At 43.3% G+C, this 14,284-nt stretch overlaps 1 protein-coding gene across 1 annotated transcript in view; it reads right to left on the bottom strand.

Moving 5' to 3' along the window:
- ATP10A (ATPase phospholipid transporting 10A (putative)) overlaps positions 1–9,823 on the bottom strand; it is a 110,386-nt gene extending 100,563 nt beyond the window's left edge. Inside the window, exon 1 of the mRNA XM_021546625.2 lies at positions 9,147–9,823. Coding sequence (XP_021402300.1) covers positions 9,147–9,589 — 443 coding nt within the window. The 5' untranslated portion in view covers positions 9,590–9,823. The remainder of the gene's footprint in view (positions 1–9,146) is intronic.
- Between the last annotated feature and the right edge of the window lie 4,461 nt (positions 9,824–14,284).

Genomic DNA, 14,284 nt, shown 5'->3' with positions numbered 1-14,284 from the left:
TCTTATACTGTTTCTCAACACTGTTATAGACGATATAAATATATTTCATGAGAATGAACAATGAGAATGACCAATGGCTATTGCTGAAGGCAGAACATGGCAGGAAATGAAACAGTGGGTTATCCCCTTCACCTGACAGGTGAACTTACTCATATCTATGACCCTCAAATAATAGTTCTTAAATAAATAATTAAGCATATTGAGTAGGATAAGCTACTTACTCTTCTACAGTCAAAAAATCATATGGATTGTTCATTGACAGAAAGTAAAATCTATCCCCTCCAAATTTACTAATGGGATTAATTTAATCTGAATTTAGCTGTGTAAGTAACCATCACATTCAGCTTCACCTGTATCACCACTGGAGAGAGGTAAGGACCCTCTTGATTCAAAGTTACCTAAGGTCAGTGTCTCAAGCTGGAAATATTTCCCCTTCCTCCCCCAAACCATTCAATGCTCTCCACTGATTTTGGCACAAGTGTAGATTATTTGGTCAGACTGGACATGTACCTTTTAGTTAAAAGACACGTGAAATGAATCTCACATCATGTTCCAGAAAGAATATTACTAATTCCTTTAGGAAAGACCCTTGTCAGATAAGAGAGAACCTAATTAGCACATCAGAGGGCTGACTGGAGCTTGCAAGGGAGCTACAGTCATTGGCTCACTACTGTTTACAGGGGAAGCAACTACTGGCTTTTGAGAAGAGTCAAGATGGAAATCAGTGGCTCTGTTGGGAGATAGGTATGCCAGTCCATGCTTCTCTGATAAAACTGGACTTAGGACTGTGAAGGAAGGACAATCTACATGCTCTCAAGCATGCAGATAAAACCAATATATGTCTTTATTCTGGTAAATGGTGTAAGATCAAGCTTTAGCTTCACAGCTCTGCAGTTATAGAGCAGAGGGACATATAGCAAGGAGAAGCTGACAATGAGAACATCGGAATCCTAAAAAGGGAGAAAAAGAAAATACAAGAACCATCCAAACCTCCAAATGTAAATGTAGGCCAATTCAAAAATAATGCACTACAACTGCAGGATCAAACTTAGGAGGATTATACTTGATTTCTTATAATCTACTTTAACCCACAACAGGTAACATATTTCTAACATAGTTAATGAACTTTCTGCATCTCTAAGGGTTTGGCTGCAAATCTGCCAGGTAAAATTTCAAAATTTGTTCACTGGCAAATTTTCTGAGGCTTCTTATTCCATGTCTAGATATTAAGAACGTACTCACAGATGTATTAAGGTGACTGCTGTCTGACCTTCCTGTGCTGGCATCAATATTTTGAGAGATTTCATGACAAATTTTCCAGTGACTTGCTAGTGAACACACAAAATCAGCTAACATGAAAACAGGCATATTCAGGTTGCTACTGGAAGGTGGGAAGGTGAACAGACAGGAGCTGAGGATATAGGTATATGGCTGTGAGACTAAGAAAAAGCCCAGGAAGCATAAGATAATACACAAAAATAAAAGACCTCTGGTTACAAGAGCTGTCACTTCATAGTGGACTTTCTCTTTTTAATCAAAGTCAAAACTAAAACCTCCATGGAAAATGCAGAGATACCAAATATTCTGCAATAGTGTTAACACACTCAGTGTTGATATGGCAGCACAAACATGCAAGAACTAAAGTCAGTTATCAGTCAAGGAGTTAAACTCTTCCTTAAAGTAGGTCACTATTTCCAGACAACCAGAACATAAAAACAAAACAAGTGACCTCCATGCCTGTTAAAATAAATCTCCAGCAGAGTCTGGTTTATGAAATGACTGGGCATGATGCAAATGTTGGCCACTGAACTGAAGACTGAACTGAAGAGTGGCGTATTTGTCACTCTTGAGAAATTGTAGTCAGACAAGAATAAAACTGCAACAATATAGCACTGGAGATGGAAGATGTTTCCTACCCTGGAAAACATGTGCCTTACCAGTTCAGGACTGTCCTTTAACCATGTGGCCTGAAGGATGTGAGCTGACTATGGCAGAGATGTTCACCTGCAACTGTACTGAAACAAGAGTTAAAATATTGCTCTTGTTGGAGCAAAGAACTAGATGGTAGTTTGACAGCTCCAAAGGGTTAGATTATCCCAGCAGCCCACAGGACAGAACACCCTATTAGCTGGGTGGCTAGCCTCTTATGGACAGTCTGTGTATCTGTATCCTTGAAAGATCAAAAAAGAGAAAGATGTTTCTCTCACCTCACATCTGACAGGCACTGTAAGCTCTTACTTTGAAGCCCCCTCACTCCCACTTACTCTACACACAGCAAAGATTAAATCAATTTGCTCAGAAATATGCAGGTCATCTCCAACTAAATCTGAGGTTTGCTTTATCTAATTTTTCAGAATCAAAGATACATTTGGAAATGTATATTCAAAGATATATTTGGAAATGTACATTTTCTCAGTTGATCTCAATGTTAGAGCTATTCAAGCTCCTCCCCTGCATTTCTTCTCCCCTGCACACCACCACCAGCACCTGCTTAGAAGTTATAAACTAGCATCTTTCACAATTATACATTGTGGCTGAATTTTGGCAGTGAGTCAATTTTGTGCTTGATGTGCAACAGAGGAAACTGCTGCCCATAACTACCAAATTTACCTATAAGAGGCAACTGTCCTGGTTTTCAGCAGGCTCCTTACTTTATGCCATTCACTGAAATGCACTCTCCCTGGTCCACTGCAAGGAGAATCTGTGTTGCTTCCACATTCTGGTGAGATAAAGTGAAGCAGTGCCAATAGGTACAAATCAAGCTCCTGCTGTGGATCTCTTCTGGGTACAGACAGGACTGGCTGCTCCCACAGCCACATTAGTGACAACTCCCAAAGTAAGAACACTAAGGCTGAAGGTAAGCCATGGAAACTGTTTCACCTCCACAATTATGTGAAGTGAAAGAAATTGTTCTGCTTTTCATGAACTTAATTGCTTTCAATATATGCAATTGCTAAAACCAAGCCTGCACAGCATAAATCCTGCAAACTGGATGTAATCCTGAAGCTGTGAATTTGCCTTTTCAGTTGCATTGACCTTACTGTGTCCATACACAAAAGCACCACATTCCCAAAAGGCCTGGTGCTGCAGGGAAAACAGGAGAGGTACCCCTGAGATTACTTGCATAGAGTAACTACCCCATAAATTGGAAGCATGCTGGATTACACAGCAAGGAGATGTGGCACTTGGACTTCTCCTGGTGCTGTGTCAGACTAAGCAACTTGCCCCTCCATGAGGGTTGTGTAAGCCTGGAGAAGGTACCTGTAAAAGTCCTGCCCAGTGACAGGGATCTTTATTTCTCTAATTAGTACTTCTGGAGGAATGATCTGCTTGTGAGAGGAATGTCCTGGCTAAGTTATGCCATTCTAGCTAGTAAGCAGCTCCTTAAATATTGCTTTTTGCATGGCTGTCATGGGTTTCAATTCTGGTTTTCAGTTCTGCTGACTATGTGACACATGGCAGGTGGGATCACACCAGGCAAAGTTTAGCAGGACGTGCAATTATTCTATTTTGTGTATTTTCTTTGGAAAAGCATTCTGACAGAATCAAATAGAGCTGTTATTCTTCTGGCCACCTCTAACAATAATCATGGTCTCAAGTTAATAAAGACACACAACAGCAAGGAGATCTACACACAAGGTAGCTACCTATAATTCTGGGCTGTAGTCTGTTTAGCACAGGAGATTATGGTGTCTCTCTGGAGGGGCAGCGTGTAACAACAAAAAATTATTTGGGAACATCACCAGGTCTTTCAGTGGAGATTAACAGCATCTTCTTTGGCAGTCAGCCAGAGGCATGTGAATCAGCCTACAAGGGCTCTCATGACATTCAATACAAATGAAAGAGCTTAGTAACAAGAGTCAAGCATTTTTCTTTTCCAATAAAGAAGCTCAGGCACTTAGAAAATTTACCCCACACTGAACAGCAAATAAACTGCATACATACAGTTGGACAGAGACTTGGGTTCTCCTGTGCATTCCAGCTGGCTACATCTCAGAAGATTAGCACAGACATCCCTTGCTATTTGGATAAACTCTACTGCAGAATAAAACTGCTCCCTATCAGTCTAACAGAGGAGCCTCTACTACATCACTCACTGAGTTTATTCACTGCCATCCTGGCTCAAACTGAAGAAAAGCACAAAGACACAGTAAGATGAACAGAGATGCATCTTTCTGAAACTCAAGGAAGGAACACTGACTGCAACAGATTCAGGCCACTACTTCCTGCTTCAGCTCTTTGTGCACCAAATTCACTCACAGAGGAAACTGAGTAATCCCAGGTAGTTTCCTTTTGAATCACATCTAGTGACATTTGTATTTTGGAAGGGGGACAAGCTTGTTTCTTCTACTGAGCAATGTCTTATCTGGGACATTTTGGAACAAGAAGGTGCTCTTGACTATGGTAGTAGTGGGAGATACAACCTAATTTGACGGGTGTTGCAAACAAAATAGGGTGCCTAAGAGGTGGAGTGGTTGCAAGCAAGTCATCATCTGGCTCTTTTTGAGGCCATGAGTGGGATTTACTGTGTCTTTGTGAGGATTTGGTAATATTACTGTATCTTTTTCCTCCAAGGCTGGAATTGCTTTTACAGGTAAGTTGGCAAAGGCAAGAAGGGACTGACTGTATTTTGAAATTATAGGAAATGCTGCCCACATCAAACTCTCTTCTCTCCACCCCTTCAGTTTTGCAGAAAGAAATTAACATTTAATGTAAAACAGCCTGCTTTGATAGCTGTCTGAATGCCCCATTAAGCATTTTCCACACCTCAGTGGTGACAAATATCCAGTCATAAAATGCAATCTTTCATAGATTTTCTAAGTCATAGGTTGACACAAGAAGCTATCACCCTCTGATCAGTATGTGGAGGTATTACACTCTTTAGCAGTACTCTTCAATGGACACAAGAGTTAAAGAAAAGATTTAAAAAGCAAAGCCCTTTGATTCTGAACATATGGCTCCTAGAAAAACATTAGCAGAGATTATTTCACCAGCACAGCCCTGAGACAGCAATAAATATAATTCTGTGATGGACAAGTGCCATTATTTGTCGTGATTGTAGTTATTACTATTCATCTTCTATTTACATGTCATGTAAACACACACCATATTTTATAACAGCACACTAAAATCAAAGCTTCTGCCCCAGTGACAAATTTAGTTCTATCAAATATTTAACAGCAGACATTTACATGGGCCATACCCAACTCCAGTGAAGAGCCAGGGAGGACTGGAGGAGAGTAACTGCAAAGAAAAATGTCACCCTTCCATCCTCCCAAGTCCAAGATAGTAAAACAGATTTCACTGTTAGGATTGCAAATTTGTAATCGCCAGTCTTCAACCACAATCCCTGGGTGATAGAAATGAGGAAAAGGAACAAAGAGAGGATCACAGGTTTGCAAAAAAAATTTTCTGCAGGTGAGCTCTAATACCTTTGTAATTTCTCTCAATTTAAATCAACTAAGAGTTTTGGCTATCATCCATCATTCCTAGCTTAAGCACCTGTACAGAATTGAAACTCTAGGTGACCTGTGAAGACATCCTCCTAAAGTAAGTGCCTCATTTACTCTGTATTGCCAAATGAGAGAGGTGCCCTAAAGGCCTCTGGAGAGAGGCCCTATTAGCTCCCCTTGGCTAAGAAATCTTCCTCAAAACGCTGCCTCCTCTTATAGACAGACCTGCAAAGTCCATCACAGAGCAACACAAGTATACAATTCTCCTGTGTATTTCGCTCCTCGACATAAGCTGCCAATTCAAACTCAGTAGCTTCTTTCAATTTATTCAAAGAATCAGGTCTTTTCCCTTTCCATTTCACTCTAGAAAGCAATAATTTTCTGAGGTATTTTCCACTCTCCACAACATCCAGGATTCCTAAATGAAAACTGTCTTCTGTCAAAACAAGCTGAATTGCTGTTCAACTTCTTACTTTACGTTGCATCATCCTTTGCTGTTTTGTTGTCTCGTAAGTGTTGCCAACTCTGAGCCACAGAGTCATTGATTCTGCAGTGGCTGTATGAGAATGGGTCATCTGAGTCCACTGGGCAGGCAGGAGGAAGAAGGCCAGCTGTCAAGCAGTCAGCAGAGCAAAGAACAGTATTTTCCCTCAGACCAGTTCTTGACATGATCTGCCTGTGTAGGTTGTGCCAGAACACCAGGCAGTGGACACTGCTGGAGACGTGTAGAATCTCCTCCATATGAGCTGCCCTAGGCTCTGCCTATCCCTGCATTCTCTCTGTCCTGTTGCATCACTAAATGCTGCCTGTATCTAACAGAGGACAGGTACTTCAGCAGCCAGGAAAGCATGTATGGATTATACATAGAAAGGACACATGGCAGAACACACAGTATCCAACTTGAATCTTTACTTGGTGACTGAACAACACAAACATGAGACAGAAGGCTTTTCTCTACCACTAAAGTCCCTATCTCCATTTGTTGACTTATAATTCAATGTTATTTTGCTGCAGTGTGTTTGAATGCTGTAGTCTGTATTTGAGGTGGCTGTAGCAGCTGTATGGAAGGCTGGCAGGAAAGGGAGCCCATCACAGCACAGCGTCCTGAAACCCAGATACACCCCATCTTACAGAAAGCCTCTTTGCAACCTGTGAGCAACCAACCAGCAAGAGTTACTGCTCCCTGACAGTCCTAGGGCAACACAGAACTGCAGCAATGTTCATTAACCTACAGCAGCATTTCTATCGAGGACATCATTTGCATCAAAGTCTGCCCCTACCACAAGGAAGTGGCAGGTAGGGGGAGGGAGAGACAGCCTGGTTTGCTCGAAAGGTACTAAAGCTGATAAGGGATCAGCATTAATCCATGTGAGGTGAAAACTGTCATTTATTACTTCCTTATGCAACACGCTTCAGCATTTTTCCAGAAACAAAGAGACTAAGGAAACAAAGTAAAAGTCAGGATCAATCCCTTGTGTTTCTCCTGGCATGACACCTCTCTAAGAAAACAGCTTTTCTGAACTCACGCCCAGCAACTTCAATGACCTTGATACAAATCTCTCAATCTTGGTACCCTGTCACACAAGTTAGCAAGAATCTTAGCTATTATCTGCAGAAGTAGCAAGTTTCTAGTCCCATCTAGCTCACTGGAGCTGGAGGGTGTTTAAAAAAGGTGACTTGGTGAAGTTTATAAAAAGCTACAAAAGAAGAAAAAGTGGGCAGATTAAAAACATGTGAGCAAATTACTTTAACCACATGTTTTGATTGTATTTTTTAATTGTGGGAGGGAAGCTTTCCCTAGGAACTGCTGGAAGGTGAAAATAGGTGAGCTGATGCTGGGGACCACGCTTCTGTTGCGGGCTGTAAGCACACAGAGTTCAGCTCTGCATCCGTCCAGAAAGCTGTGTCTGAGTAAGTGACAGAGCTCTCACACTTCCTTGTTTGCTGCCCCACAGGGATTTGGCCAGCATGTGCCTTTGATGCCAATGCAAAGGAAAAACCACTCCCAAATTAATCTGTGTAAGTGTCACTCAGCAGCAATCTGAACTCTGCAGTAAAAGGAACAATTCTGACTTTGTAAAAGCACAAGCGTGACAAAGGGTAGTGCACTTAGCTGGGACTCACAGAATTCCACAAGTGATATTAACATCAAAGGTACACCTTTTCTCATAATCACATTTACTTTTTTGGCAGCAGAGAGGGATATGGAAAATTGCTGGGGGAAAGACATTCCAGAATTAATATCCTAGTACCGGTATTTGTTCATATTTTGGACATCTTCTGCACTGGGCACTTAGTGCTTTTCAACCTAGGAGACACAAGAGCTTATTTCTAAACTTTTTTTTTTTAAAAAAAAAGGTTAGATAAACCATCCTTATTATCACTGTTTTACTTTCTGCATGAATAGCCCCTTACAAGACTTTCTGCAATCAATCTTCCTCAACACCAGAAGTGTTCAGAGTTCTACAGACAAGCAAGGCACTAGGCAGAGGCACAGGTTAGCAGTAACTATGTGTGCGACTTGACTGGGTTGTTTTTGGTTTAGTTTACAGAAATAAGGCCATTTTACTTATGTTTTCATACATGCATATCTACTGATGGAGGAATATCCCTGGGTGAGACTTCATAGATGATATCAGTTTGTGAAATAACAAGCTGAGTCTGCTGATGTTGGAAATGCAGCCTTTTCCGAGTTCTTTTTATTGTATATTTTTTCTCATGCCTTTCTTCCAATAGGAGAGTGGCCCTCTGTCTCATGATTACGTCAGCCCACAAGGCCCTCCCAGTCAGTCTGTGGAATCCAAGTATAAATTTCTTGGCACGTGTTTCATTTCTTTTAGACTTAGAAGCATCAGAAATGAAACTGAATCTGCTTTCTCAGAAAATATATTCTTCTCTCATTCCCCAGGAAACCTTAGCCTTAGACTACTAGGAAATGACTGGCACTTGGATGAAAGCAAAGCAAAATCTTGTAAAGCTGGCTTCTAAGCACATAAAAATGTTGATGCAAAAGTCATTTCAGTCTGATTTACAAATACCAAGGCAGTGGTCTAAATGTATTGCCCAGATCATTAGACAAACTAATTCTGAGAGACGTAAATGACCTAATGCTCCATCAAAAGCACTGGGAAATAGTAAAGTCACAGAGAATGACACTTGAGATGATATATAAAAAAACATTTGCTTAAATGTTCAATGGAAAGACTGGCTCAAAGTTTGGGTTCACTAATGTCATGTCATGAAATCTCACACACCTAACTGAAATTCAGAAGCCTCTGGCCTCTACCCTTCCTTCATTCATTGATGATTTAATAGCAGACTGTGTGAGTTCTCATGTTATTATAATGAAATTAATGCCTGAAACTATACACGAGTGTAATTTACTGCACACGCTGGGAAGTGTTTGCATAAAGTGATTTACTGCCAGACCCCACGGCTCAGAGCAGATTTCACTTTCACCTGTAGGTACAGGACTGTATGAACTCCCGCAGTTCCGAGGTAACAGTTGGGAGACACCAATTCCACGAGAAGTGGAAGTTTCTTTGGACTCCAAGTGGAAACGAAAGCCCTCCACAATGGACCTGCTCAGTGCCCTGGGTCCTCACCTCCGCTCGCCGGAGCGCTGGCGCAGGCGGGACCCGGCGCTGCTGCCGCCCGGGCGCTGCCGTGCCCTGCCCTCCCGCCCGGCCTCACCTGCTGTACACCAGGCACTCCATGTGGTTGATCTCCTTGTCGGAGCGGTAGCGGCTGTAATCCTCCCAGAGGTCCTTGATGGCCGTGACCGCCAAGATAAAGAGCACGGGGGCCAAGGCCAGCTCCGGCTGGAAGGCATTGACGGCTGGCACGAAGTTGAGGAGGGCGATGAACACAAAGTAGACGTTGGCCAGGCGGTGGAACTGCTCGAAGAGGTTCTTGGGCAGGAAGGACAATGCCGTGTACTTGGTGGTCTTGAGCCGGTTGCAGGCCAGGACCGTCCTCTTGGATTTCTCCGGCTCGGCCTCAGGTAACAGCAAGCTGGAGCGCACCAGCCGCGTCTTACTCTCCTTCTTCTTCCTCCGCCTCCTCTTCCTCTGCCTCTCCTTCCCCTCCGGCAGCACCTGGGGGGCTCCCTCTCCTCCTGCCGTGCCCTGGGACATCGCTGCCGCCGCGGTGTCCTCGCCCGGGCAGCGCGGCCGCTCCCACGGGCAGGCACGGCCCTAAGTTATCATCGTCCGCCGCCCGCCACGGCTCTCCTTCCCTCTTCCCCTCCGGGGGCGGGCGGGGGGAGGAGGGCTCTTTCCAACTCGCTCCTAGCCGCTCTGCCGGGACCTCTCTCGCTTTCTCCTCCTCCTCCTGGCCGGGGAGGGGACGGCGGGGAGCCGAGCCCTCCTCCCGCGGGCCTCTCCCCGTCCCGGGCGCGGGGGATGCTGGCAGGGCCGGGGGAGCGGGAAGCGGGAGCGGCGCTTCCGCGCACAGCCGGCCCCGGCCGCCGTCCCGTCCCGGCTACACCCGGCAGGGCACTGGAGCGGCGGCTTTTGACTTGGACTTACGTGGGCAACGGGGAAAGAAGTTCGAGCGGGGAAAGACAAAACTCCCACTGACGCGTCGGCGCTTCGCACTGGCCTCTATCCACGGTGCCCCAGCAGCAGCTGGGGGGGTTTTACCGGCTGACTCCCGGCGACACACTCTACTTTCTGCCTGAGTCCGGGTGCCACGTTGATAGCCATCCCCCTGCTTAGCCTGGGAGTTGAAGCACAACATCTCCCGGCTTTTCACGGCTGGCTGGTACACCGGCTCTTTTGGCGGCGTCCATGGCGCCTGGGACAACCCCACAGGTGGGAACCAGAAAAATGAGGTTTCCGATGGAAAGCATTAGGCACTGCCACCTCCGCACACGCCCTGGCAGTGCTGTGCTGTAAGGCACGTTCGCCTCTGTGGATTTTCCTATTCCCTTGTGGTAGGGTAGGTCTTACCAGCAAGGATTGGAAAATGCCAGTCTCTAGCTCTGTGGTTTATGCTCTGCAGTTTCTAGAGAAAGTTACTGTTATGGGTCATGATGGATAGACAAGAAATACAGAAGAGAAGATATTTAGATTGAAAGATTTAGTCTAAAATCACAAATATGCAAATGTAGTGAATAAATGCAGAGATTTAAAGAACAAATAAAAAGAGAATTATTAAATTATTGCTATTTGGTGTAACATGAGTCTTTACTGCATTGCTTTTGTTGGGATTTAAGAGCAGACCCTTTGGATATGGGATTCCGCAGGCAGCATGAAAGGCTGCCACAGGTCACTCCAGGCTGTGTCTAACCTGTAGCACAGATGCATTTTATGAGGGGACCCTTGGTCCTGATCCTGTGATATCCCAAGGTAGGATCATACTGAGTAAAAAGTACTTCATACCTGTCAACATGTTTCCTGTTGTCACAGAAAATAGGCATAGAGTATAAACACGTAGTCTTGATACGACATCAGGTGAGGATAGTACTGGGGCATTTTCTGACAAAGTACCTAGTCCCACAACTCAGATGCTGCCATGCCAAATATCATGAAGACCAAGAAGTGAAACCCATTACCCAAATCTCACAGGTTGTATGTGCTGCTCTGTTTTCATCCTTCCTTCTCCCATTTGCAGTATGTTTGTAATTGCTCTTTAAAGTGTCTGGCTAATTAGGAGCCCTTTTCTGGCCCTGAGTGCTAGTTCAGCCCGTGACCTGGTACTGGTACTGTGTGAAGCCACAACCCTTTACCAGTCCTGCTGTCCACTCTTCTGATGATACTTCAAACTTAGCAGGGATTTCCTGGGTCTCTCAGCTCTTGGAATATAGATACAGCAAGGTTTAAATTAGTGCCAGGAGAAAAGGGAAAATTCGGCTGTTCTGTTTTTAGGGTTTTTTTTATTTATTTATTTTTTGTTTGTTTGTTTGGGTTTTTTGGGTTTTTGTTTGTTTGTTTGTTTTTGCAAAGCCTGCTCCTTTCCTCTTTCCCTTGATAAGGGAAAAGTACAAAATGTTAAGAGAAAAAGAAAAAACAAAACAAATTTTAAAATCCTTATTTCAATTTTCTGTGGGTCTTTATTTTTGGTTTATTTGTTTCTTTGTTTGCTTACACTTGGGTTAACTTAAAGGAGAAGCTGGAATGAACAAACATCCTTTTTCTGTACATTGGAAATGCTGAAATGGGATGAGAAGGACATTTTATCATTGTGCAATATTCCCATAAACTGAACTTCATCCAAGGGCTCCTTGCAGGCAGCAGTGGATACTCCAAAAAGTGAATTGCTGGAATTACTGCCACTGGCCTGCCAGCCACTGCAATCCACTATTTTGTAGATTTCTGGTTCATCCCAGGCCTCCAGGAGCTGAAGCACTGTTCAAGCTTCATTTTTTCTCTAGACAGTCCTCCACCTTGTTTACACAGATTAGAGGAGAAGCAATAGTAATATTTGTTCCTTTCTCTTGCCAAAGCACATCACTTCTTAGAATAAACTGTTCATATCTTTATCAGTGCCAGAAGACTTACCTGGCGTTCCAGGTATACTCAAGTGGCTTGAGAATAGCACATCTGAGTGGAAAGATGGTGCACACACGTGTTAAGGAGTAGTGAGAGCCTGTGCTGGCAGGAGAAGGAAACCAGTTGCTCAGTCACTGAGTCCACCACATAGAAATGATGTGTAAATCATCAAAAAATGGTGTCTAGATCAGGCTTAGCACTGCATATTCAGCAAACTTTCAGTAACTGAAAATAAATTAAGGGTTAGATATGTAGTAACGTTAAACTTTCAGAGAGCTCAAGGCAAGGTAAGAAAAAACAATTCTCACATTCCCCTTAAGCTACTTGTTTAAGGAAAACACCTGTGCAAGTTTGGAGAGACTAACCTGGGATGAATTGTGGTTACACCTAGCGCTATTGGCCAAACCTGTGACACCAGATATCCCAAAATTGTCAGTTAAAATCCCACAATTATAAGAAATAGTCTATAAGTCAGTGGGCTAGACTTTAAAACCTGTTTTACTTGCATAGTTTTGGAGTGCTCAGGATTCACATTAACAAGATTTCTTCTGGAATGGAGTAACTGTAGAGAAACTTAAAGATATTGAATAGAAGCTGAAAGTTTTTATGCAATTCCCATGAGCTGAATTTTGCAAACAGATGTAGCAACAGAAAGATAACAAACAGTTGGGTGGGAGTCTCTGATGAATTATATATTTGTTTGCTAAATTGTTTATTTAAGAGCAATTTAAAGTCTTTGTATTTGAATACGTATTGACAGAGTCAAGTGCCACCCTTGGAAAGTTTCAATATTAAAAAAAAAAAAAAAGGTAGAAAGCATTGCCACGCAGCTTTTTAGCATTTTAGCTCTTGACCACACCCCACTGGTGAAGAGCTAAAACGCTCTACTCATATCATTTGTTATGAACAAGACAGCCTGGCTGGGACACTTGGCTTGTAAGTACGGACATTGAAATGTTAATTAGCCAATTGCTCCTGGGAATCACCTACACCCCCACCCAAACTAGGACTGGGATGCAAAATAATCCAGTGGAATCATGGGAGGGGGTTTTGGGGATGAAAAACACCCCAAAATGAAAAAGAGGGGCACAGTGGAGGGGGCTGGATGGGTGTACAGGTTGGGGAAAAGGGAACCCCATCCCTAGTCTGTGTTTAACCTGTCACCATAACCTACAGAGGACCAGACTGGACTGGGGTGTGTTAAGTAGGCACAAGGAAAACAGACGCTCCTTCTGGTGTTACCAGGAGGGCAGGAGAGGGATAGCTGCTGCTGGACCTCGGCAGCAGGCTCTGCACATCTCCCTACCCTGCGACTACCAGTGTGCCAGGAGGAAAGGAGAGAGGACAGAGGACAGCTAGCAGTGTGCCACGGAGACTCCAGGGACAGACTCTGCAGCCTTCTCACCTTTTGGCTATCAGGAAAGCTACAACAGCCCCCTGCCGAGCTGACTATTTAATAAAGAGCTGAACACTAATAAAGGCATGGACCCTGTTCATTTCATCATTGTCTGGGACTTTGTTGCTAGTAAATTCCTTTTTAACTGATTCAGGCAAGCTAAAGTATTGCAAAGCAGTGCCATGAGAAAAGGATGTGGCACTCCTCTGCTTTCTGTGCAGTCATATGAGGAATTCAAAATTCTGGAAATTTATACTAAGACCTGACAAAATGTAATCCATGATAAATAAAAACAAGAGTTAACCTTACTTCAAAAAGCCTTTAAAAACCAATGTTTATTAGGCTTTTCTAGCCAAAAATTTTTTCAATGTAGACACTGCCAAGAATTTAGTCCTTTCCATTTGCAAATAAAACTGTGCAGAAAGGGTTTGAGAAAGCACGAATATTTGTATCTAAACTCATATCTGACCTCTCCCTGCCCACACAGTTCAACTGTGTGAGGTTGGAAATAAGAAGCAGGCAGGCAGTAAAATCAGCTTTCAACTGGTACAAAATACACATGCACAAGTCTGGCTTTAGCTTTTGAGTACAAAAGGACAAGTATGTTGCTTTTGTTGTCAACTGCAATACACCTGCATCTCCTTTTTATGGAGTCTTCTGAAGGAAAGAAGGTGAAAAAAAATTTGCTTTAAATCATTCTGGATGATGCATGGATCCAACAAAGTATCACCCTCAAGAAACAGAAGTAAACTGCTTTGAAAAGGTGGAAGAGCCAAGAGCCAAAGACTAGATTTACCGGATAACCTGAAATCAAATGTGGACTCTTTACTAAACTAAAATGTGGACTCTTTACTGTTTTTCTGGGTCATTGGAGTCTGTCTGCAGACAGATATCTGTCTGTCTGCAGGTGATGTCTGCAGATTGCTCTGTGCTCTAATTGC

This window comes from Lonchura striata, chromosome 1 (assembly GCF_050655825.1).
Source record: "Lonchura striata isolate lonStrDom1 chromosome 1, ASM5065582v1, whole genome shotgun sequence".
NCBI lineage: Eukaryota > Metazoa > Chordata > Aves > Passeriformes > Estrildidae > Lonchura > Lonchura striata.
This window is presented reverse-complemented; position numbering and strand designations above follow the sequence as displayed.